Below are 26693 nucleotides of genomic sequence, written 5' to 3'. Positions count from 1 at the left end.
CTGCACACCCGTCTGTCTGGCCCTGGCAGAGGGGGCAAACCCAAGAAATGCTGGCTTGATGTCGTCAACGATGATATGCGTGCCAATGGTCTGACAACTAGGGATGCCGGCGACCGTGCGATTGGACACGAAAATTTAGAAAAGCAGTCCCTGGACTCCGACGCTCAACGGCTTCGAATGAAACCGGGAATACGCTCAGATGAGAGAGAGTATCCCCTTGTGGATGTCGTACGAGTGTCCCTTGGTCATCTCGTACGACACCACAAAAGGATATGGAATGATCTCCGACGCCACGCTACTCTTCTCCTTATCTAAACATATTCCTAACACTAGTGTCAGATTTTATCCAAATCGCTTTCACACTTACTATTTATTCTAATAGGAGCTTGTTCTAGTGACCGTTGAGATCATCCACATATTTGTAACTACTAAATTATGAATCGTAATTATTTATATCAATAATCATAAACCATTTATTTCCCTATTTAGTATTCAGTACAAAACGGCGAAGCGAAAATGCTGGTGTTAAGTACGGACAGCAACAAAATGCAGGAAGCGAAGCGCTCCGGCTCACTCGAGGACGCCGTGCGGGCCTTGCCTGACTACATCAAGCTGTTACTGCCACAACATCTCCTCAATAAGGTAAATACTATCTCTATTTATTCTATATCTCTTTCTTTCTCTCTCTTTTCATGTGCTCTGCGTTACATCCTCGCTCCTGGGTTCGATAAAAAATCGAAGTGGCCTCAGAGAAATAAACTGTAATTATCATTATCATAGGCCTTTCCTGATCTGGGGTGGGTAAAAGCCTCCTTCCCTTTACGCCAGTCTTCTCTGTTCTGGTCATTTTTGTTCAGTAGTTGCCAGCATTTTTTTATACTACCAAGCAGAAGACAGGCATGCGGCCCACCTGATCGAATGTGGTCACTGCAGCCTATATAACGCCAGGAGTGTCACACGCGCGTTGCCGACTTTGTGGCCTAGGGAATTTCCTTTACAACGTCGACCTTTCTACCTACTGGAATTAATGTCAATGTAAAAACATCTGGCTATCCTACAAATTTATGATTGTCTTATCACTTTTAGGTCGGAATAAAAGCGATATCGGCAGAAGGCAATACTGCGAAAGAATTCGAACTGATCCTCAAGAAAAATAACATGTATAACGCAGAAACGAAAGGTCAGTCTCAAGTTCGATTTCTGATATTTTTTAGGCTAAGATTACAATGTATATGTATGTATATCGTTTGGATTGCGGGATCTGCGACTTAAAATGCTGCCAAATTAAAACATGAAGTAGGTAAATATTTTGACGAAGCATATTCCGGTTACACTTCTGTAAACTTTCATTTATTAGTGCATTTCAATAAATTGAAAAAAAAAATCTCCATTCTATATATGACGTCGTACGTAATCAAAATTTCAGTTATCTGTTATAATATATCAGTATATATCGTTATAATATATCAGTTATAAAAAAATAATAAAAAAATATTGTGTTTTTTATGGAGATGTATAAAATGAGACGTCGTGTAGATGTGGTTCCAGAGAAAGAGGAAGACGAAGGCGTGGTGGGCGGCAGTGACGAGGAGAAGAGTGTCGAGCCTGACTCCTGTACCGACGACGAGAAACAGTCGCGCCTCAACCACGGTGAGGGTCTTAATTAACACTTTACGTGAAAAATAATCCATGCCATCTATACTAATATTATAAATGCGAAAGTCTGTCTCTGTTCTTGCTTTCACGGTTAAACAGTCGGACCGATTTTCATGAAATTTGGCATGCATGTAGTAGAGATCACCATTCAAACATAGCCCCAATTAAACTACCAATACAATTTAAAGTTCTCATTCTATCCTACACATTGTAATATAAACGTTGCAGACCCCGAACACGAGGATAGCCCGAATTCGCTGGGTGAGCTCCGCGCGGACAATAACGCCAACTCCGAGATATATGACGAGCAGGAAGACTCACCGGTTAGTACATTATTTATTTATACATTTATATATTGTGTTGGTATAATATAATTTGTTAACCAAAGGCTAAGATCATAGTTACTCACAAAATGGATTGCCTGACTGAATAAATGAATTTATTATTTTTCCAATTATTAAAATTTTTTTAGAGGACGTAATTCATCTCAATTAATTTAATTTTAAACATCCGCTGGTCGTTCCGATCCTGCACATTGAAGTGGGATTGGCTGGATGAAAAATGACTAGTTCAAACATACTAATGTTGTTTAGCTTTTAATATTATTCATGAGTATTTCACTCTCCGGAGCTAGGTTAAATTTCTATTCGTGATTTATTAAGTTTACCGACAGATGGATTGAATTGTAGTTCAGTGCTAACGTTCTTTAATTATAAAGTAATTATAATTATATTCCAGAGTAAAGCGGGCGTGGAATACGCGAACGTTTTACGCGTAATGGCGGGTTTAAACGAAGAGATTAAAACGCTCCGTGCGCGTCTCACAGCCGCTTGTGCTGAGAACTCTCAGCTGCGGGGGGTGAGGGACGAGTTGCTGGCGGTGGGGGCGGAGCCCCAGTCTGAGGAGGAGTACCGCGCCAACATACAGCAGCTGCAGGTGACTTATTGTTGTTGTGAGAGGTTACAGCTTGTGCTGAGAATTCAGCTGCTTTACATTTTGAGTGGCGATGGTTTAACAATACTTGCCCCGGTCTATCATATATATAGTCAATTGTTTATTTTAGTCAAGCGATGTCCACATCTGATTAGACAAGTTTTTTCCTGTATCCCGATCAGACATTCAAGGAGGTATAACTAAAGCAAACCCGAGTTATTTCGATAGATTTAACTCAAAACAAACAAACTTACTTTCGCATTTATAATATTAATTGGGATTGTCTCATTTCAGACTCAGTTAACAGTGGCAGAAGAGACGAACCAAGCTGAGATCCAACGTTTGCTGAGTCAGACCGCAGACTTGCAGAGTCAGCTGGCCTTCAGACCGACCCGGGCGGAGGTCGATGACCTCACTGCGTGTGTGGCCCAGCTACGGGACCAGCTGCGGGAGAAGCAGCAGCTCATAGACCAGCTGCAGCCCTCGCAGCCCTACAAGGTACAACCGATATACTATACATACATTGTTTCCCTCCAGAATGATCATTTAGTATTTTGTTATGTGCAATAAAGTTATTTCAAACAAACCAACATATCATTTTCGTTTCTTGAATGTGTCCATTGAACGTGTGATATAAGCTTAGTGTTTAGAACTCACTAAGCCATTGAGTGTATCCGTTTGTCAAATTGAAAATACTAGTGATATCCATCTGTATCTCTTATTAAAAAATAGATGTTATTTACATGACTTTCGATTGATAACTATATAATCCTTTGCAGGAGACTGCAGAGAAAGCTGTGGAGACCTCTGACTCGTTTGAGGATATCGAAAAGGTCATCGAACTTGACGAGGCCATAGATACGAAGAAGATTAATGCAGAGATCGACGAAATGTTCCAACTAGGTAACACACTTTACGGAATCATGTAATGACCGTTTATGTCAAAAGTACTTGATCGAGTTCAGATTTTAAAAAATATAATTAGGGTAGATCTTTTGTGTGGCAAAATTAGTAGAAACTACGCAATAAAAGCAACGTGAAAAATTAAGTTTCGACCACCATACTACTTATATAATTCTACCTTCAACATGTCATAAAGTTGTCGCGTCGTATACACCTTTACGACGCGACAACTTTCTTATTATACGCCAATCATCTTCTTTGTCTTGATTGCTTTGAGTAACTTTATATATAATATGACTAAATGTATTCCAGGTTACGAGGACGAGGACGAGGACACAGATTCGGCCGCCACGGAGATCAACAAGGACGAGACGGCCAGCGCGGCGCCCGCCGGCCGCGCGCTCGAGGAGGAGCTGGCGCGGGTTAAGGTACTCTTACACCTACTCCTACACAGCTTTTGTCTGCGGCCTCACCCGCGTGAATTTCCTACAGGAACAGTAATTTTTCCGGGATAAAAGGTACCCTTTGTTCTTCTCCATACTTCGAACTACATGTATGCGAAATTTCGAGATTGGTTGAGTAGATAGAGCGTGATGAGGTAACAAACATTAGTTAGGATAGAATTTAGCGGTCAGTATAGGCGTATTGCATAATACATTAATATTAAAATTTCAGTTAACATTAGTAGCAAGAGTCGAAACAAGTTAAAAGAAATAGCTTACAGCGATAAGACCGCATTTTAGGCATTTTTTATTCAATTATATATTTCTGTATACATATAAATAATATGCAATAAAGGTATTGGTATTTATTGTGTGAGCAGGAGCGGTGCGCGGAGGTGTCGGCGGAGCTGCGCGCGCTGCAGCAGCGCAAGCGCGGGCCGGCGATGTCGGCGGAGCTGGCGCTGGCGCTGCTGCTGCCGCTGCTGCTGGCCGCCGCGCTCTACTGCGTGCTGCCCTATCTCTCCTGATATACGGCCACCTGGGATCCGCCCGGGTACTCCTAACGATGTCTCCCGACTACCGCCGCACCGTGCGTCGCTCACTATTACCATCTCCGACTGAAAATGTGAAAGTTCCGACATAGAAGCCGTGTTTTTTCTGTTTGATGTGATGTGAAATTAGTCAGTGATGTGCTCCGCTTTGGACGACTATTCTGTTTTCAGATTGTAAGATAAAGAAAACTAGCGACGAACTACAGTACCCAAATGAGACGAAAACATTTATATACAACAACCCAGCCCGAATTATAAAAAGCGGCAGACTGGGCGTTGTAGAACCCATGATAAAGGACAATATATATTATCACTTAAATCCCATATCTTGTGTGTATTTCCAATACGAATTTCTCTTGTATGAGCAAAATGACAGATGAAGAAGTCTTTAGTTTTCTTTGTCTACAGTCTCAGGAGAAAACTATGTTATGATAAAAAAGCCATATTTGTTTCAAGACAGACATTAAATATACTACCTGACTTGATTACTTCGTTAGACGATTAAGGTTTGTCTAACAATAATCACCCCCTCAAAGTAACATACGAAAAGCTTATCAAACCTTATTCGGCTATCTGATATATAGAGCGTACTTTTAATGACCAATCGAGACGATCGATTTTCACGTGATTGTTGTAGTTATTGATAGGTTACGTACCCGCTTGAAAAGCTCAAAACGGCTTTTGTCCACGAGTCAACGTCTCGAGACTGCTGATCTCAGACTGAGAGTTGATGGAATCGGATATTTCGATCACAACCCGATCGAACCCAAATCGAATCGATTAAATTAGGCTGAATTGTCATTACCTAGTGTGAGGAGGCCGTATGTGGGAATTTGCTATTGCAGGGGGTGAACCTTTAAAACCAAGATAAATTATTGTGACTGAAACTGTATAGCGAAATCATAAAATTTAATAAATTAATGACGTTTTCATAAGACTATTCATTTTTATACAAAAAATAAATTGGTTTTAAAACGTCACCCTGGAGCTAAATGGATCTGTGTGCCTACAACTGGCAACCATGGTCGGTCGCACAACCTCGTCGTTATCTATTTGTTACTATATTGATATTATTAGATATATAATAACACACTATAAATAAAAAAGGTGGGGAGGGACATCGTATTTTCGAATTCGAATTCCATGACAGTCAGAATTAAATCTATTTTCGGCCTAGTTGTAATTCGTCTTGTGTAACTATCGCACTAAAGATGTGTCTATGAACCGAGTAATGATTGGTTGTCTTGGTCGGTATTGGCACTGCACTGCCAGGGATTCCGGCCATGGTCTCAATGGTTTTTTGTCCATTTTCTTAAATCGTATAAGGGTAAATTTCACGAGCGTTTTGAACGCCACCGTGCCCTGTCATTAGTGTTTATTAAATTGTATCATTCACAGTAATCAATGTAATTATCCTATATTATAAATAAGTAAAGTACTGATACAATGTTAATTTTATAAATCTTTAATTAAAAAAAAAATATTCTTTATAAAAAAAAATGCGACACTAATGAAACGCTATACGCCGCGTTCAAACAGTCGTGAAATTCACCCATAAACTAATAATTTAACTAAATGGATGAACCCCGAATAAATCTGAAATCTCGCGAGCGCCTCGGACCGGCCGCCCGCTGCCGGTACCTTAACTTTTCGAATATTATATGCGCGCTTATATAGTTACCGGGCGAAGGATATTTATCGATTAGAATAATTTAGTACCTACCTATAGTGTTATGATAGTTGTCGGTTTTCTGAACGCCTTCGTCCGGTGACGACGTTCGGCGGCCGGTGCGAGCTCGATGTATCGAGGTTATATCGATAGTGCCATGTACTAGGAGCCAGCGACGCGCACGTTGTTAACATGTATATATAAACCTAGTATTGTTTCTATAAAAAAAATGTCAGTATCATATTTGATAGATATAAATTGATTGTTGATATCTGCCATAATAAATAAATTGTACATTTTATATAATATTAAGGCCTAAACGACTGTCCTAAGTTATGGTAAATTATTGTATGAGGTCTGCCGAAATTTTCAGCCGAGCTACGGCAAACGAAATTGCCCAGCCCCTTTGTTGAGTATGTAGGTGATGATGAGGTCGCGTCACACATATCACGGTAGTGCGTCTTGTGGCATTTACTCGTCGACGCCGTCGACACTGTATTTGGGTCGTTTGCATTTTTCTAGTCTTAGAATCGACGTAGACTTGGTTGCATAGCGTTTCTGCTCCTGCGTTTTGTACTCTTTTTTTTTTAGATCTAACGTAAGCCAATATAGTTTCCTGTATTTTGTTTACGCATTTAGAGCGCATCTTTGATCATTTTCTTAGATGAAGTGTGAGCGTTGTATTTTAATTTGCAGTCGCGGTTCTCACAGGTTAGTTTAGACGTTTGTGCATGCGGGTTTGCCGTTTGGTTTCGTTGTTATGTGCCACTCAATTTGCCTGAACCGGTGCAAGTTTGGAATTGTACCGGATAATATGACGTTGTCTCTAAAGACCAAATTATGATTTGACATAGTAAGTTTAGCCTTCGAGCGGGTTTCGGGTACTGCCATAGTCTTCCGGAAGCTACGGCGCTCGGTCCTTGATTGCTTGCTCTGTGATGTGAAGGCCAATAGATAATTTTGTATCAAACTTGTATAACTAACATTTTATTGTATATCATTAGAATTATTATAAATTTACCACGTTGAAGTCCACTGTCTATAAATACATATTTATTATTTTATTGTTGCACTGATTTTGTTACGTTCAATGTTTTATTTCGTGTTTAAACCACCTAATTGTAAATAGATTGTACCTTATACTCGTTCTTATTTTAGTTCTGAGCTGTCGAAGACTTATGTTGTATTTTATGGTAAAATTAATATTGCATTCAATGTGGATGTACTGAAATTTATTGGAAATAATATTGATTTGTTTAAAAATTTATATTTTTTTATTACTCCCTTCATAATTTTACCCCATTTATTTACACAATAGGTAACAATGGATTGACATTACCGGAAATAAGACTTTAAAAAATAGTACTGACGCCATTACATAACTCGCTATTGCCATGCCCTGTTATTCATAAAAAAAGATAAAGCATATATCAAACTAAAGTATGTGTTGTCACTATTGCACTTAGCAAAATTTGATATTGACAGAACGAGACAAAACGTACTTTGCTTTTAGTATGTATAAAAAATATGGTTTTATGAATAACATTTGGATAGACTATAACTGAGGAATAGAGGGCCGTCCACCCATCATGTTAATTTGACGTGGAGTTTACTGTACCTCGCGGCGCTTATAAGTGTGCGATTCATAGATATACCCAGTTGAGATCTGATTCCTACTTGGAAAATAATTGTTTGATACTCCATGCAATAACTTCAGAATACAATTTTTTAGGCTCTAGTTATTTTTACTATATATTTGTTATATTTATATTATACTCTATATTTATTTTTTAACGTCGTGTGGAGTCGTGGAGCTAAATATTGTATTTCGTGTAATAGATTTCTATGATTTTTTTTTAGTATGAATACAAAATACGACCATGAAAAGATACATAAGTATGCTTTTCATGGTGAATTGAAATTTTGTATTGTATTGTAAAAATTGTGAATTTTGTATTGTAAAAATCTATAGTTATTTATATAAAAATATCGATAGTACAACACCAAATTTATAAATTGAATGCTGTATGGTCATCCCACATAATGTGGGACGATGACATATAATTGACGGTAGTTATTCTCCGCTCTCGTAGGTATGTTTTTCATAGAAGTCATGGCATGCTTACCCTAAAATATCCATTAAGGAGAAAGGTCCATTTATCAGGCTGATTTGTGATTCAACAATCACAAATCAGCCTGATGTCCACACAATATTTCTTCATCTTCATAGGTAGTGCCAGAATTTATCCCGTGCGTTTTCAGAACACACTCCAAAACCCAAGTTGCAGCTGAATGTGTTTATTAAACTGACTAATCTGATAATTTAGGAACTCACACTGGTCAAAAACATAAAATTCTTACTATTAAATAAAATTGAAGAGCACAGAGGCGTACCCAGCCAGACATCCGCCTTGTTCCCACCCACTAATTTTTCACGCCACGCCTAACAGTTTTTTAATGGAATTTTCCCACGCACGATTGTGCCAACTCGTACACTTCAAATATGGGAGCTACTGCGTTTATGATGCGGAATTGGCCTGTCAACATCCAATATTATTGAACTCAAAACTAGTTTTTGCCCGCAGCTCCATCCACCTATGTTTGTCCTAGAATATCAAATTTCATCAAAACGGTCAGCAGTTTTACCGTGATAGCGTCACAGACAGACTTTCGCTTTATTCCTACTGTACCTATGCAAATAGCATAGGTACAGTAGGATAGACGGAAAATATTAGCCACTTTGGAGTCGTAGTTAGAGAAATGTTAGTTAGAGATCAAAATCAAATCATTTATTCAGAAATTAGGCCTTCACAGGCACTTTTTCACGTCATATTCTAAATTAAATGATGTTTACCAAAGCTACAAACTACTCCGGTCATTTCGGAAAGACCAATGCTGAGAAGAAATGCCGAAAGAAACTCATTCAAACAGTGTCCGGTCGGTCCCTATTATGTCAGAAGGGCTTACCATTTTTTAAATATAAATTTATGTATAATTTTTTATCAGTAATATAACAATGTAAGTACACAATAAAGTACATGGTCAAAAGGTATACTGAAACATATTATGATTGTGATCAAGTGCTGATGAAAGGAATATATATATATATATATATATATACAAAACGGTGAACCGTTTTGTAAGTACCTATGGATATTTCTCTCGATTGGTAGTGTAGTTTTTTTTTTAGTTCTACACTTACTAGCTACGCCTCGAGGCTTCGCGAACTTTCGAAATTATATTAATAAATAATGGGTAGATCTTAGGCACCGACGCAATATGGCCGAGGAAGAAATTGGAAAAACTCTTAAAATGAGAGACATTACCTAAGTCTAGGTGGTGAAAATGAAAATTGATAGAATAGGTTTGTGACTTGGACGGGGATCCTATGTCCTAGTCATAATAAAATTATACTAAATAGCTTTCTGTACTGTTGGGACTGCTGGCGTTTTGTGAAAAATAAAAAGTATTAGATTTCATTAAAATAAACATTCCTTATATTCTAATCTATTTACATTTTATTTCATTTATTTAACTTTATCACAAAAATGTAGTCAACCGACAGAGTGATGTCGAGAAAGTAACATTCTAGTTCACGATGGACGGTTCAAAGGCTGTTTATAGCTATGAGAACGAGTGGTCATATTTGAAATAATTGATTTTTCTAGTTATAAATATTGGAGACAATTATAATAATTATATATTACGTTTTGGGTTAATGGGTCGTTTTTTCCTTTATGTTTCAGCTTCAGATTTTAGCCACACTGTTTATGTAACTTAAATTTATGAGTGTGGCTTTTCATGCCATCTTGTCAAGTTGTACATAAAGTTTTTTTTATAATAGGCTCATATATTATGAAAAATTACCTACTTTTCAGCATTTCGCTATAAGTGTTGGGAATAGGGTCTGATTAATCCTTATACTAATCAGGCTGCAACCTAGGGCGCGAGAAACAAGGGGGCGCTGAAATCGCAAGCATCATTGATCCAGCATGATGTTGCATACAATAGTATATGCATCCTACATATTTCAAGTACACCGCGACAAAAACGGAACTAAATGATACTAAATAAATAAATACGCTGCGAACTGATAATGTTTGGGACCTCTGACTGTCGTCGGACGCGTCATCAAATTAGCCTTTCTTTATAAGTCGTTAGTTGGGAATAACTTTCTTAAGTATATTTTTCTGTTTTATTAGTGAAGAATATAAGATTGTAAGTAACTAAACCACAAATTAAATAAGAGAAAAAATATTATCTGTCCAAAGGTAATCTCGGACAGAAATTTGGCATTGATGAGTCACTAAATTGCAACCTGACTTTTGCCGACGGCGGCGGCACGTGATATATTGGCCTGTGTAGCTAAGTTATTCAAAAATCAATATTGTAGAGTGGCTATGTACTAAAATTACCAAAAGTGACATATTTAAACAATATTTTTTGGATATTTTCATATTTAGACCAACTTGTAAAAAAATATTTTGTGGTAAATTTTTAACAAAAATAGTTATTTAATATTAGATAACTTATCTCTCGACTTGAGTACAATTTTTGCTATATTGCTAACCTGCTATTTTGAGATTATCATATTATTCGAAGAAAGGTTCAAAATTAACAAAATATATTACTGTGTTGAAACCACAGATATAGAAACGTTTTTGGAACCTTCTTTTAAGCAAGAGTTTGCTTGTACCAGGTTCCGATCTTTCATATCACATAATTAGGCAATAAGTACTATTTAAAATTAAAAATTTGTAAATATTTGCATGCAAAACCTAGGAAAAAATTATTTCATGTTACTTTATGTATCACATGTAACAAGAATTACACAATTAAATTACGGTATTACAAATAAGTCTCTACATCGTAGCTCAGTCAATCATTTACATCTTTTTGGGATGGTTCTAAAAAATTATAGAAAATAATCTATTTGCAAATGCAAAACAAAACATTGTCAAAATAGTAGATTAATAATTATTTATTATCAATAAATTAAATATTTTCATTTGCCCATGTTTTGTTTTGTAAAAAATATTATAATAAATATATATGTATATATTACAGAAAATGATTGATTTTATAAGTATTTCATACATTTCAAGTTAGAAGACATTGTTAAAACTTTTATTATATCCATACAAATTTTATAAATCTGTTTAGTTTCATTTTCATAGGCAACTATAAATGTACGGTTAAATATACAAGTTGTATACATTTTTGTGATCTTTCACTAATCTATGTGGCTTCATTTCGATACCTCACTCGGTTATACATTATTTAAGTCTTGAGCAGACATATTGTTACGAACAAAGTAAAATTATAGATAAAATTAAATATATTTACTTTATTTACGGTGTGACCTCATCAATGAAAAAGACATACGACGATCAAAGATAATACGACAGGAAGTGATATATTTTATCCGTCACCTCGGCTTTCTTTTAGTTTGGTGGAAAACTAGTAAATTGATGCAAAGTGCCAGAGTTTTGTCAAATAAATAATTGTACACAATAAATAAAGATAAACTAATATCTCGATTTCTAAAAAAAACATGATAATAACAAAAAATTTTGCTTACAATTTACAATGGTAACTACCATTGTACATTCTTAACTTAGCAACTAAATTAATAGCACATTATAAAATGAGCTGATTTAAAAACTTAAAAAATAATATATTATTTTATAATAATTTCAAATTGAGCAATTACAAAATAAAGTTGTGATCGGGTTCGTAGAGCGCAGAACAGGCGCGCAGGCGTTTGCCGTCGGCGAATTTTCAAAGCAGGTTAAATAACGCCGCGATTGGAGAAACAGCAATTTGCCTAGTTTTTCTTGCTTTCCTTTAGTTGTCAGCCTTATCCATCGATGTAAATACATATCAGCGATACAAACGGACGAAGATCCCACCGACCATTTACAACCGGCCGACGGGAATTTCATCCGGGCGTAGCACTTGATATTTCTTCGTGTTGTGTAAGTTCTGCTGATTCCTGTTGTTCCTTGATGCATTCTTTTCTTGTTCTTCATTAATTAAATAGTAATTAAACCATATTAGAGCTTATAAAATACTAAAAGTTTTGATGATAATCTGATGTAATATGAAGACACATTAGGTAAAAAATCTGAAATATTAAATAGTCTAATACAAAATTTTTTTGTTTATGTTTGAGTTACAAGCAAATAAAAGAGTCCTTAATAATTTTTTGCTAGCTGCTAGACTGTAGCAAAAAATATTCGCCGTAAAAAGCACACCGCCTAATATTGCTGCTAAAACACGCGCAGACTTGTGAAAATATATTTGGTTTCAACTAGTTCTGTTCTGTTATAATTACTCAGTAAATTAGAAAACTTCAGTAAAATAAATCGAGTATGGACATAACAAAGAAAATATTTCCGTTCACATTAACAAAAAAGGGGACTAATCGTGAATCACGGCAAAAACAAGTCTGTACGTGTAAAACGATGCGTCCAGCAACGAACGGATCTTCGGACGAAGCGTTGTGCAGAGAGAAATGGTAATAAAAGTTAAAAAAAAAAATTCACCTGTAATTCATGGCGGATGCTAATGAATGTAGATTCAGCACGGCACGGGTGAAATAAGCGCTCGGTTGGGTGACTTGTGGCGACCTTCGAGCGGCGCGGAGGAGCGCGGCGCCGGCGTCGGCGGTGAACGAACTCACCTTGACAAATGCACCATTTGGCATTGTTCGCGGGAAAACCGGCGGCCTTGCGCGCGCGCCGCGCCGCCGACTGTCTCGGCCAATCGCGAGCCTTCGCGCCACAGCCTGCGCCGATTTCGGCCACTTGATTGAACGAGAGCTTGGCGCGAGCGTCGCCGAGCGTCCGCAGCGCCACGGTCCCGGAGTGAAACCGAAACATTGATGACGTTTCCTCAACCTTGTTTGTGATTAAAAATGCGGGCATGTGGGCACAATCATTACTGAATTGGGTGGCTCTATGACATATTCAATATAATTTTATTGCCCTTTTTACACGATAACCAAATGTAAAAATGGATTCTTATTTTGAAAACACCTTTTTAAAGTTTTTCAAGAGGGCTTTTCTCACACAGGTTTCAATATAATGCAAGCAAGAGACATAAATTGTAATTATTCAATTATGTAGTTAGTAAAGGAGCAGTGAGTCGGTACATTCAAACAAGAATAGATTATGATAATTGGTCACACTTCAGTGAATGTTTATTAACTTAGCGAATAAACAAGATGTAGAGCTAATTTAACTTAGTTCATAAACTCTTTGTAGTTTTATAAACGTTTATATTGATTTAAAAAAATAAATATATGCATATAAGTAGGTACATATATTTTTAATACGGACATCCAAACAATGTACTGGTAATAATAGTATCAAAATGATGAAGCAATTTGTTAAACGCTATGGTCAGCGATTATATACAAAACTGGTACTGAAATCATAATTTTGTCTATTTGATTGGATCAATATGGCGGATGCAACTGGACTGTGACGTCACACTCACGGCCCAGTCGCGCTTCGCTTAAATTTCGTGGAAATTTGATATAGCGGCTGAAATAAAAAATATACAGTTTCATTTGACTAGCTGGCACTTGAATAACATAGCATACACGTTTTCAAAGACATGTTTAAGAAGTTACAAAGAAAATTGAATTTTATAAAGTATCTATGTTCAACTGGTTCAACATTTATTAGCTATAAAATGTGTCAAATAGATTCTTAAATAAGGTTCGAAAGTAATAAATTGCCACACGCTTTTAACCGTATCATAACATACAAAAAACAATATTCCAAATAGTATTCAATAGTATTATGAAAATTTAGAATACGTATCTTTTAATTACGCTGTCTCTCATCGGAGTGTTATCCCGGTTGCTTTCGCAGCTATGTTTTTAATTACACTGATTATAATATCTAAAAAACAAAAATCGTAGCAGATTTTGTGGTATTCTTTTATTCATTCACTTCCCACCGTCGATAGGAAACAAAAAACATACACTGCTATCTGAGTATGAGAAATTGAGAAAATATTTTCAACTAGGAATTATATTTTCGCATTTTAATGTCGGTGTGAGTGGCAAATTAATGAAAAACTAGTAGTTTTTCATTTTCAACTTCAAAGGAATGTTCTAGTACATTTTGATCAAAGAGTGGGTTTTGGATGCAGTCTTTCCAAAGGAATATGCAGATAAGCCTGACACCCACATTCATGCACTTTTTGAACTAGTAAATATTATTTCTCATATAAAATCATAAACTATAACAAAACTATATATAGGCCTTGTTTAGAATACATAACTTGCCTATGATAACGTATTTTTTACATATCATATAAATACCGAACTAGTTGATTTATTTTATTCACATTACGTAAAACGTTTCACGTAAAACATCAATGCATAATAATATTTTATTAGATACAATCTTGAAATGAAATTTATAAAATAATGTAGCGTTTAAAAGTATCCCGTAGCCGTAGCATACGCGTAGTCCCACTGCGTAGCAAATCGTAGAGGTATGCTACGCCGTAGCTCTTTGGATTAGGATATTTTCTCATTTGTTTTAGTTTTGTAATTATATCTTTGTTGTTCAGTTTCAATTGCTTAATTTTTAGATTATGTTAATTAAATTTACCCTTAAATCAGTATGCACTGGACTGTTTTGCAGCAATGCATTAATCGCACGGCACAGGCCGGGCTAAATTCGGCTAATTCGACGAATTAACCTGTTTGTGTTATAGTTTGTTGTATTCATCCACCGGCCTGATTTGCTATGACCGATATAAGCGGATGTTTTTTAAATTATTTTTCATATAAAAAATGTTTTATATCGTCATATTTCCAATGTGAATGATAATTATACCAAAACCTTCCTTGTGAATCACAATGTTATCAGTAAAAACCGCATGAAAATTCGTCATCATCAATCAGCCAGACCCGACTGGGATCTTTATTATAATAATATGCTGTAGTTGCCGTAATTTTTTAATTTACAATTTATTGTTTTGAATATTATTTCAATATTATAATGACAGTATTAAAACCGTAACTTTTAGCTATAAATAATCGCCAAATATGTGTAAAAAAATAAATCCGAAGGCATTTGTTTGGGAACCAGTTTCTGTTAGCCCAATCTAGTCGAACTAGATTTACTAAAATCACTCGTTGCATATTAGGTATCTCATATTTTGAAATGTTGATGATCTGTTGGTTGCGTCTTGTGAAGTGCGCCGGCGCGGCAGGATGTGACTCAGGTGTCGTTGACCCCGGGTCTACGTCATCGCAATACCTAGTCCGCCATTATCGGCGGCCAACACCGACGCAACACGCTTTGTTATACATTGATGAGAATCGCGTTAGTTAGGTATTAGGTTATAAATTGGATCATTTTCGAAAGAATAGCGTTCGGTTGGCGATGGATAGCGCAAAACTGACTAAACAGACTGTTAATTAACTACCTTAACTAACTTAAATGGCGGAAGGCTTTGTTATTCAACATTGTTGTACTGCTGTACCTAAAGCCAAAGCTAAGCATACGGCTGGCTGTTGAGGGTATTTACTCATATGGCATTTTATAGTCGTTCTTTATGTAAGCATTTTATTAATTGACTTTTCAATGATCCGTTATTATAGCAGCTTATGCGTATCAACATTTTATAAATTGGCAGTTTTTAAAATCACATTTTTTTTATTTCATCAATCTGTTATAGAAAAATAATACATACTATGTCATAACAGATACCATCAAAATAGATATTTTATGTTTTTTTTTGTCAAATGAGCAAATCAGGCTGCCTACGGTAGAATCACGTTGTTATCTTTATTACAATCTTTGTCTTTATTGCGGAGTAGACAGAGCTTGGGTTTTTAGATAGCATTGCCTTTTTATCTTTCCCTTGATTGACTTTTAGAATGCGCGGGAGAAGTAGCTATTACTGGTACATAAGACTAGATACAAAACAAATGAATGCAAATTAATCGACCCAAACGAGGTCTGATTGTACTGGAATGTTTGCTTTCTATTTCTTCACTTGCCCTTCTGTTATTACGAGTACATACATTGTTCTCTATTTTGGGTATCTCATTAGTGTAAGTTAATATCAAATTATATGGACTGTCTGAAATAAGTATTTTGAATGTGAATTGAGTTTGTCTATCCCGTATTTCCATATGTGGAAGACAGAGACCATACATATAAATATATTATAGTATATATCTGTACCTATCGGTGATAATATATGAAACTCATCTCATTACTTCTAATAAATAAATCATACAACTATCCTCATCAGGTACGTGATTCAAACTGTGTAATGTTGACACACGCCGCCGCCTGCACGCTCATGCCTAACTGTGTAAATGTAAATACAAAAAACTTCTAATTTATCTTTTCCTATAAAATATACTCGTATATGCTTCTAATATTATAAATGCGAAATTTGTGAGGATGTATGTGTGTATGTTTGCAAAATCTATTGGGGCGATTATTATGAAATTTGGTACATGGGTAGTAGAATATAATCTGAAATAACACTCAGTCGTATAAGTATTTCCAAGTACGTCTTCCTATTTACATTATTTTTTTTTCTCGACGGGACATTGACTCCGGCAGCCAGGTTCCTGTTCCTCCGCCAGAATGTATTGATATTCAGGTCAAGTGCGACACTCGCTGAATTAGATTTTATTTATTGTCAACTCATGAACCCAATGACGTTAGCGTAGTTGAGTCACTTTTAAATCGATATGCAAACTAATATCCAAAAATATAATCTTTATTTTATCATATAATGTAGGTAAATGTTAGTCTCACCGAATTTTTGTTGATCACTTGACATTTGTCATTATTCAGTAAGCAAAACACCTGGAAATAACAAAAAATACGATTAAATATCACGTCATACACTTAATTAATAAACTACATAATACCTAGATATTATTTTATCTTAATTGCGTACCTACGTATAATTATTTGCAAACAACAACAATTTATTAATTTGTGTGGCTAATAGTTAATTATATTGAAGTTATCGTGGAAATTATTACCATTCGTAATTTGACTGCTATATTTTTTCACGTTTAACTATCTATGTTACTAAGGAAAATCCCTTCAAATATATGTGCAATGGTTCATGAATATATGGTGTGGTGTCGGGGTCACCTCGTTATCTATTTCGAGGAAACATTAGCAAACAGCCAGAGTCAGAGGCAGCGATGTGTGAATTTGATCGGCAGTTACTCAATAACTATGATGTCACCTGTGTACGTGAGTCAAGCAAGTTTCACTTGTAGGTTTTGAATATTCAACATTATACTGTCAAAATAAGACGTCACTCACTCCTTTAATTAAAAATAAATTCAAATTTTAAGAAAAGGCCGAATCCGTATTTGTTGCCATCATTTCATCTGCTAGAAAAAAGGGCCGACGGTTTCCAAACGGCTGAACACACATTTTCTCAGCAAAGTTTATGGTTAAATTCTCTTTAAAATAAAATATCTAGATCAAAATCGTTTCAGCCCTTTGGCTTCAATGATGCCACGGACAGGCATACAGATACACGAAATCGATTTAAATGTTTTAAAACGTTAAACTTGAGTCCTCTCCTTCTGACGTCAGGGGTAATCGAGTATAAAAAATAAAAAAGTAAGAATCTGAAAGCAGAAAAGCTATTCTTTTTTCAAAGTGAAGTTAAAACGATTGGCCACTTTTTTTTTTATCTTTTACAGAACCATAAAAATAATAAGCCGGTAACTATGAAAGAAAAAACCAGCCAGTGCTTACATCCGCTCTTACAAAAGGCCCGGGTCTAAACCACTTAGGTAGGTAAGTACTTATTTGATAGTATTGTATCTGATATACTTATATATACTAATAGTTAGTCTATAAAATTCACTTTGGAGTCGAAACAGAAAACACAAAGCAAGCTACATTCCAAAGAATATTTTAAAATAAAATGCACTCTTTTTAGCAACATTTAATCGACTAGTCTTAACATAAAAATAACAGAATGTCATGAGTTTAATGACAATAATTTATAGCACATTAAATCTAACCGTGTTATCAGCTAAAGTACACATATCGATAGACGTGTCAAGTAGTGTGTTCCTTTCTTATCAACATGTCAACTAGCTTCAACACTGGACGTCACTCTCACTTGGGAAAGATTATAAAAATTACACGTGATAACGATAACTTTCTTTTATTACTGAAAAAGTGACTGAATAAGTAACTTTTAAAAATTAATAGGAGGACGGTGGATTTTCCACACAAGTATGATACTTTGCTAAGAAAATAATTATATCATACCATATTGAATCTCCCTTTATCAAGCTGTTATTATTATTGAGTTTAGATCACGTGGTACTGTATAGCGTTTAAGCAGATTTTTTTGGAAACATCGGAATGTTATCAGTAAATCTTCCTAAGTCCGCATAGTCGTGTGACGTATCTGACGATAAGCGGCTGATCATTACATCACGAACAGCTGTTGGACTTGTCGGAGCGCATTCCTGAGGGAACGCCGAGCGGAGCCCGTCTCAGGAAAAACTCTAATTACATGGACCGAGCCGCATACTCAAGCAGTCTTTATAAAAAAGTCATGGCATCAGCTGATAGCTGTCAATTTAAAATTCAAATTTTGTTCTGCGCTCACATTCCATAATAAAATAATTACAAAAACCGGCTAGTGCTAGTCTTTTAGTTTTAACTTTTTTTTTTAAAAGGACAGTCAAGCCTGTGTTTTGTGAAGTCGTTTCGTTAGTCGAGATATATAATAAAATTATATACTAGGTATTATCAGGATCTTATATTATGATTGTTTCGTTCTCTGTATTGTTGATATATATTGTATAATGGTAATAGGTGAAGTAGGTAATGGTTTATAAAATATAATGTGTTTTAATAAATATTATATAGTTATTCACCGGACCTTCAAGAACTTACTCACTGCGTGTATAGTTACTATTGCAATTTATGATGGTTTTGCAATTGTTGTAATTTACAAAGCGTGATTTCACCTGCACATTAGATAAAGTAAAATCAATTAATATGATACTTACTAAAAAGTTGAGATATATGATAATAATAATATAAGTTGAGATAATGATAAATAATAATATAATACGCAATAGTTCTTTACTTTCTTTTTGTTCCATGAAATGTGTCACGTAATATTAAAATCAACTTCAAATTTCATATTAGTCTATTTTGATATTAGTCAAAATAGACTAACATACCTACTTGATAAACTTTTATTTTTACAGTTATTTCTATAAATTCATCCACAGTGTCAGGTTAGGAAGCATGTTTGGAATCACGAAAATTAATGTAAAGTATTACGAATGACTTCTTTCACATGAAATGAGACTTTATTTCCTTCGTATAGTATTCTAAATTTAAATTAGTTTATTTCAGAAGGCACAAAAGTCTCTAATCCCACTTTATTAAGCTGGTTCGAGGAGATAATCAATCTTTTTCTTGACCTTTTCCACACTAGACGTTCGAAGCCCAGTTGACTTTTCCATTTTGTTTGGCACTTGCCATTTCCCAGTCTTTCTGCATCAAATAATTAAACGGGATCTTGCGGTTTAACAAACTATAATTTAAATGAACAAAGCAAAATCACCAATCTATTATTTTCGGGCGTCATAGCGTTATGGGTGGCCGAATGAGCTGGTACGTGTTTCAAGACTTGTGCGGTGGGTGTTGGCGCTGCGCCTGCACTGCGTCATAGCGAACTCTGATGATGTTTATTACTGCCCCAAGTATTGTTGGAATCTATTTAGAACGCATCTGATCACTCACTAGTCACTATTCTATTTTTATCATGTGTTCCTTGTAATATTTATAATTTTCGCAAAGAAACTTCATAGTTACATTACGAAATAGATAAATTTTGTAACTGTAAAAAAATCTTGAATATTAGCGTATAAAGTCTATCTATTATTTGTGAGAGATGAGGAAGCAGGATGCGTTTAAGACTTCTATTCATAAATGCAATTGCTGTCGCAGTCCATGGGTCTATCTAACCATCATCGGTAGAGGAACCATCTGCACTTTTTAAAAGACTTCTGATGACCAATCTATACTCAAAAATACTTCATTTGATGATGATTCATTTGAATTAAAAAATACTCGAGATGACTTAATTGTATTAAAAAAAAAACTTCAGAGGACTCATATGCATTGAAAAATATGTCAATTGATCTGCACTCAAATTGGCTTCAGATGACGCAATTGCACACCAATTGAGTTTAAATGAATAGGCATTTTTGAGTTTGCGTGGAATACCCTAGATCACATATTTGCTTCCCATCAGGATAGATTGAGTTCAAACGCACTCAAGATTAATAAAAATATGCCCATCTGCACACAAAAAATGCTACAATTAACACCTTCACATTCATGTGAATACTATAGATTAAGTTAAATCTCTTCTATCTACACAAGTACACTCAACTGTACTTTGTAGCGATCGCGTATACCTATCTCCTGAAGTTTAACGTCCTAATTAAGGCATTCTTGGCGCCGCCGTCCGTCGCAGTTCGTTAACTGATTAGATTGCGCTTGCGCCGAAACCGACCATCTATATGTATGTTTTAAGTTCACCGCCTACATCCAGTATCCCAGCCGTAATTAGATTAACTTGAAATGGCTAATAACTTAAAAAATAATTAAAACAATTGCTATTGTCGGTTCAGCTAGCATATGAAGTGTTGATTTGTTTCAAAGTCTAAACTTAGATATACATTTTAATATTATTTTATAGTAACACCTAACACAGTTAATATTAGTCATTATATTGCATTAAAAAACATCTACATAGCACCTAACCTATATAATCAAGGATAAGTTTGAAAAGGCGGGTTATGCATTTTTTTTCGTAACTTTTTAAAACTAAAGACCTAATTGATCACAGGCCTATAAACAACAAGAAACCAACCGACACAAATCATTTGACGACTACTTTGTCACAGTCAGATGTTCTTTGTTGTCGCAATCCATTTTATAAATTCTTTCATTTGGAGAGCGGCCAATGTTTGCCGGAAGCCCGAATTTACGGTTTTAGGGGATGTCTATTAAATATTTGCCTACATTCCGTTCTAAATTTATTTGTGACGGGTTCAAAGCTAGCAGTGACGTGCGCTGACGCAGCGTTCCTGCCCACGTCAGCTCGGCGCCCACTGAATCACGCGCTCATAGCTGGCCACGTAATATCATCGCCACCATCGTATCTTGTCGATTCAACTGTGCTGCTTTCTTTTAAAATATTTTTAGACTTGTTTGCATCTCACTTTTGAGCTGACTGACTAATCGACCTATCAAACTGACGTTGTTAGATATTTTACATTAAGTAGGTCTAAATTTATATGTTAGTAGAGCTGTTGTCCGCAGTTCCGTCCGCGGTATCTTGGTTCGGCAAAACTGCGCTGTGAAAAAAAGCGACAGAAAAGCGGCAAAAAGGCGACAGACTTTGGCATTTATAATATTAGAATGAATATTTGTTTATGCCTTATATTTCAGTACAGCCCATATTTTGAAAAAGTCATACATATTATACAGAAACTCCCGTATCAGTTACTTATTAAGTAGTTTTAGTAATATCATGTACAACATGATAGCAAAAAGAATATTGCTTTACTTAATTAGTACCTCCGAGAACGTTCACTTCTATAAATAAGTGCATCCTTTGTCTACCGTAATCTATATGTAAACATGCTGGGCCGACAGTACCTGTTATCTCTCCTTCTGTTCAGAACCTTGTATCATTTCTTTGTAACATTCTGTCTGTCGCTCGTTATCGATAGAGCGGACACAGATTAAAATAGAAGAAAAGAACATAAATAAACTGGCTTTGTTTTAAATGTGTACATACTTACTTATATCACACTTTTTTTCTAAATTAAATATTTTTTGTTTGAAATGCAAACGGAGATTTTCTCTCGAGACTTTAACGCATGCTATTATTCTAGCCATAATATCGAATTTATTGACTTGTTTAATTTATTGACAATAGAGCACTATACACGTATGAAATAAAAAGTTAAATAACCTACCTACCTAACCTACGAATTATCGGAAGAAAATTTCCAATAGTTAAGAAAAACGGGTGTTTTGCATGCATCTAGCGCATTCACCTTTGTCCTTGTTGTCCACTCGCTATCACACGAGAGCGAGATGTTACGAACGATGCATCCAACTGCGTCACAGCTTATGCAAGTGGTGTGCCAGAATAGAAGAGACCAGAATCATTTATTTTAGCATGAAGAGCATAACCTGGTGTACCCGGAGTCGACTTCCAACGAAGGAATCCAAGAGCATAGGGATTTCATATCACGTATACATTTGCGTTACGCAGTCCGTGTGTATAGTTACAATAAAACTGGTGGCAAAAATACTATTTTTGTGAAATAATATATTGTTTCTTATTTATATTTTCTCCGGCACATATCGTCTATGAAACAATAGGAACATTTACTACCAAAAATCGAAAGTAGGTAGAGAGCTCATACTTAATTTTATTCTGAAACAAAAAAGCCACTAACATTTTTTTACAACTAGAAGCAGATTAGGTAATTATTAAGATATAAAAGAAAAAAAAACAAAAAATAAACAAAACAGTAGTTCTAAAACAAAAGATAAATATGTATTGACCGGTAATAAACAAACAATAATCTTAAGATTAGACAAAAATCCTATAAATTCTCTGACGATAACATACTAAAGTCTAAAAATAATATTTTATTCAATTTCTTTTTTCTGCTCAATTAAGAACTTTGAACTCAAATCACATTTAAGACTGCGTAAATACAAGTCATATAATGCAAGCATCACACGAAGTTAATGTGTAAGTCAAAGCTAAAAAAACTTCAGTCCACCGACCGGATCTGGTCTGAACCTGTGTGAGTCATTGTGGGTCCATGCGCGCACGCAGCCATAAAACCTGGCTGGTTTATTTACTTTATAGAAAAACTGGCAGGACATAATTTTGTAGACATTACCACCACTGGTTGAATAATATTTTCTAGCCTCACATTTTTCCACAAGTAGTTCGTGTAAAATGTATGTGTACATATACATGTATATATATTGAAGTTTTCATAGAATATCATTAATGATATGTTGACGAGCTACTGTAACTACGGTAACCTACACATGTGGTTATAATTACCGCATTACCTTTAAGCTTATTTGCTAAAAATCTATTCGTCATAGTTTAGGTAACTTATATTTTACTTAACTTGCTGTCATATAATTGAAACATGTGTTTCAATTGCGCACATTCTGATTCGGATTCATAAATATTTTAAGCAAAGAAACGTGATAATCACTCTCCGATGCTTACTTACGAGAATAGACCAACAAAAATTTAACTCGTCTTTTAAAAACCAATTGGTTTAGAATGTAAAATTAAAAAATATTTCATTTAATAATGTACGATTAGATTGTTTTATTACTCATAGCACAGTTGTTAAATAAATGACAGTAAGTTTGATATTCCAGAACTTTACTTCTGCTGAACTTGAGTACCTACCTATGATAGGTTTTCTATATTATGCCCTATAATAGGGTTCAGTTAAAAAAATCAAAAAACAAAATTGCGCCTGAATTCTTGAGATTGAAATTAGCAGGAACAGAGAAAAGAGAGCAATGTGCGCATGCGCATAGTGGGACAGGTCCCGACGTGTCTCGCCGCCGCCGGTCGTCCTCCGACCTCCGAGCGATAACCTCAAACAAAACCATATCGTGCAACTCACAACGCCTTTGTGATTGAATCTTATTTTAGGAAAGCTTCGCTGTCCTTCTTTATTATCAATTATATTATTGACTTCTTGAAAATACACGAAAATAATAATAATAATGTAATAGTACTTTTTATAAAGTTGATAACATACATATATACATAACATACATTTGCGATGCAGATCAATTTAGTGATGATAGTAAGATCTTGAAAGAAAAGCATCAGCTCTTGACAATAAGTATCTATAACGCACAAAAAACATGTGCACTATCTCTTGGGGAGTAGAGAGTAGTATGTGTATCATAAAAATAATTTTGTAAAAAAATATCGGTCATAAAAATAATTTTGTAAAAAAATACTTTTTAGAAAATAAGAGGATTACATACATATTCACACAGCATATTAATTAGGCTCCTACATGAAATAAATATAAGTTAAATTAAAGGTTTTAGGGTATACAAAAATATTAATATATAATATTTTTCGCGTTCGATTTTTTAGCATTATTATCTTTGCAAAAGAATTGAATATCAGTAGTTGTTATTTATCTAGGTGTACTGTTCTGCTACATAAATTCATAATTTAGTGAAATAGTTTTTTTAATGTAGTAAAAATAAATAAATTTAAATAAAATCTGTTGAGGTGAGCCGAGGATATATTGTCAAATAGGCAATGGCTATCTTTAAAGAGGAGGGCCAAAGGCCTGCCAGTCAAATGGTTGACAATAGTTTCCAAGTATATGGATTGGGCAAAGCTCAACATACAGAGAACGCAGGATAGAATGTTCTGCCAGAGGAAGAAGGAGGAGAGCCAACCTCTAATAATGACAACAGACAAGAAATATGAAAGGTCAATTACAATTCTTTCATCTATTCTAATAAATATTTTGGTTTGCGGTTTTACTCTTTGCCCTTCTACTACTTAAGTTTTCACTAATCAATTGAGGTCGATTTGACTTGGATATTTTGCTTTCCTACCAAGTTTGGAATTTAATTGAATAATAGCTAATTGTTATTCATCATGTGTTACCTCGTCGCTAGTTAACAAATCAGTCACATACACTGTGCTTGGCTTTTGGAAGCTGAGAGGTTCCTTTCTCAAGCAAGGAGGAAGTAAACAATCTGATTCAAGAAAATATGCTCCATCATCTAAAATTGCTCTTTACCTGGATTATTTATTAGGAAGACCTCCACATACATTTTTGTTCCATATCTTTGTCTTCATTCCATAGAAATGCTGTTACTTTCTTTCTACATCTGTTTCTGATTCGTCACATCATATAATCGTTGTTATCAGCGACAATGTCGCAAGTTCAACGGTCCAGGCGCGGGGAGATGGGGGGCGTAATCGCTGCTGTGACGTCACCGCTCATATCAGCCACAAATGTAATAATACAATTACCGACTGTTCCTCAACTATCAGCTACTAGGTAGAAATAGCTGTCACTTGATAAACCTTCCTGACCTTTCTTAAGTCTATAAAGAGCAACTGAGATCACAGACTTCTCTTGCACCATGTGGCTGCATGTTAGCAAAACGCTTTGCGCCTGTCTATGTTTCTCGAAAGATCAAACCGTCTGCAGTTTTCAACTTCATCAACACATAAAACTTCAAATCGTCAATATTTGCATCGTTATCGTTTCCGTGGAAAATTTACTTACTTAACCTATGATGATGTTATTCTTGTAAGTCCTGTTACTTGATATGCGATTCAAATTACTTTACTAGTTTTACGAGCGAGTGCTAATAACAGACTCAAATTACACTTTTAACCTATGAACAGTGTTCGGGCAACCTCATGGCATGTTAAACTGAATAGTGGCAGGGTAGGGGCTGCTTAGTGGCCACAGTGGAGACAGATAAAAAGAGAAGCGGAAATGCTCGTCCGTCTGTCAATGCGGCGACATTGTCGTGCTATTTGCGTTAAACGAGCGATTTATTTCAGTCGGTCGTGGCGTGAATGTCCGCAGCGGAATTTCGGCCGAGAGGAATCCGATGCCGTTAGGTTGCTTGTGAGATGACGGCCGCGGCCACGCGCCGCCGGCCGGCGACGTCTTGTTGCTGGGCGGCGTCGCCATCACCACCGCACCGCCACCGACATGCCTACATCCTTTCTATGACAATGACATTATTTCGAAAGGAAAATTCGAGACGCAGCTGACTCATCACACCGTTCACTGACGCAACGCTACTGTGCGCCCGGTACCACTTTCCATTACAATTTAACTACACTTAATTCGCTGTACAATTTCGTCACTGGCCGCAAATTTTCGTCGTAGCAATTATTTGTCGCTTTACCTTACCTTTATTTAAAAATTATCCATCCGTGTCAAACTACGGCACGTGAACGGCGGTCACTCACAGCATTTTGCACAGTAAAATCATAAGGTAATCACACTGAATGTCGGCGTACGGCTACGCGAGAGAACGTGGTGTGGAGCTCGAGCGCGGGCGAGCAGGCGACACAGGCTCACGGAACTGACTGCGCCGGCGCACCATTTGGGTCACTGTCATGCTGTGGTGGGGGACACGTTCGCCAGCTCGCCTCGCCTCTGAAAAATAAGCGTCTCGCGAATGTGTTCGCGTCATGCGTCCGTTTTCCTCGCACAATGCTCCAATCTTGGCGTGTGCTGCTGCAACCTTCCGCCACTTGCTTTTGCCCAACAATTTTAGCGGCAATCTCAGAATGTTGGGACGCTAAACTTGATTGTAGCACCACCATTAGCAGCGTATAAAAGCATTCATAGAAGATTGGCATATTCGTACTTTACGTAATTAACACGTCAAGACAAGACTTAAT

General features: G+C 35.9%; 1 protein-coding gene and 1 long non-coding RNA gene across 3 annotated transcripts in view; one reads left to right on the top strand and one right to left on the bottom strand.

Annotated features, from left to right (window-relative positions):
* The window catches only part of Slmap (Sarcolemma associated protein), a 19696-nt gene extending 12278 nt beyond the window's left edge, over positions 1-7418 (top strand). Inside the window, exons 8-16 of one of the 2 annotated variants that reach the window (XM_053753321.2) lie at positions 490-642; positions 1087-1180; positions 1549-1650; positions 1885-1979; positions 2395-2592; positions 2884-3087; positions 3369-3492; positions 3805-3920; positions 4316-7418. In XM_053753321.2, the coding sequence (XP_053609296.1) occupies positions 490-642; positions 1087-1180; positions 1549-1650; positions 1885-1979; positions 2395-2592; positions 2884-3087; positions 3369-3492; positions 3805-3920; positions 4316-4462 (1233 nt within the window). In that variant the 3' untranslated portion in view covers positions 4463-7418. Of the gene's footprint in view, positions 1-489; positions 643-1086; positions 1181-1536; positions 1651-1884; positions 1980-2394; positions 2593-2883; positions 3088-3368; positions 3493-3804; positions 3921-4315 lie in introns of both variants that reach the window. The other variant, XM_053753320.2, reaches the window with a different exon arrangement.
* Positions 4440-26693, bottom strand: LOC128674620 (uncharacterized). Its single transcript, XR_008405184.2, has 3 exons — positions 26197-26693; positions 16964-17014; positions 4440-4552 (listed from the first exon to the last, which is right to left on the bottom strand). It is a non-coding gene; the product is annotated as an uncharacterized LOC128674620 (long non-coding RNA).

The sequence above is a fragment of the Plodia interpunctella genome, chromosome 13 (genome assembly GCF_027563975.2).
Source record: "Plodia interpunctella isolate USDA-ARS_2022_Savannah chromosome 13, ilPloInte3.2, whole genome shotgun sequence".
In the NCBI taxonomy this organism is placed as follows: Eukaryota; Metazoa; Arthropoda; class Insecta; order Lepidoptera; family Pyralidae; genus Plodia; species Plodia interpunctella.
This window is presented reverse-complemented; position numbering and strand designations above follow the sequence as displayed.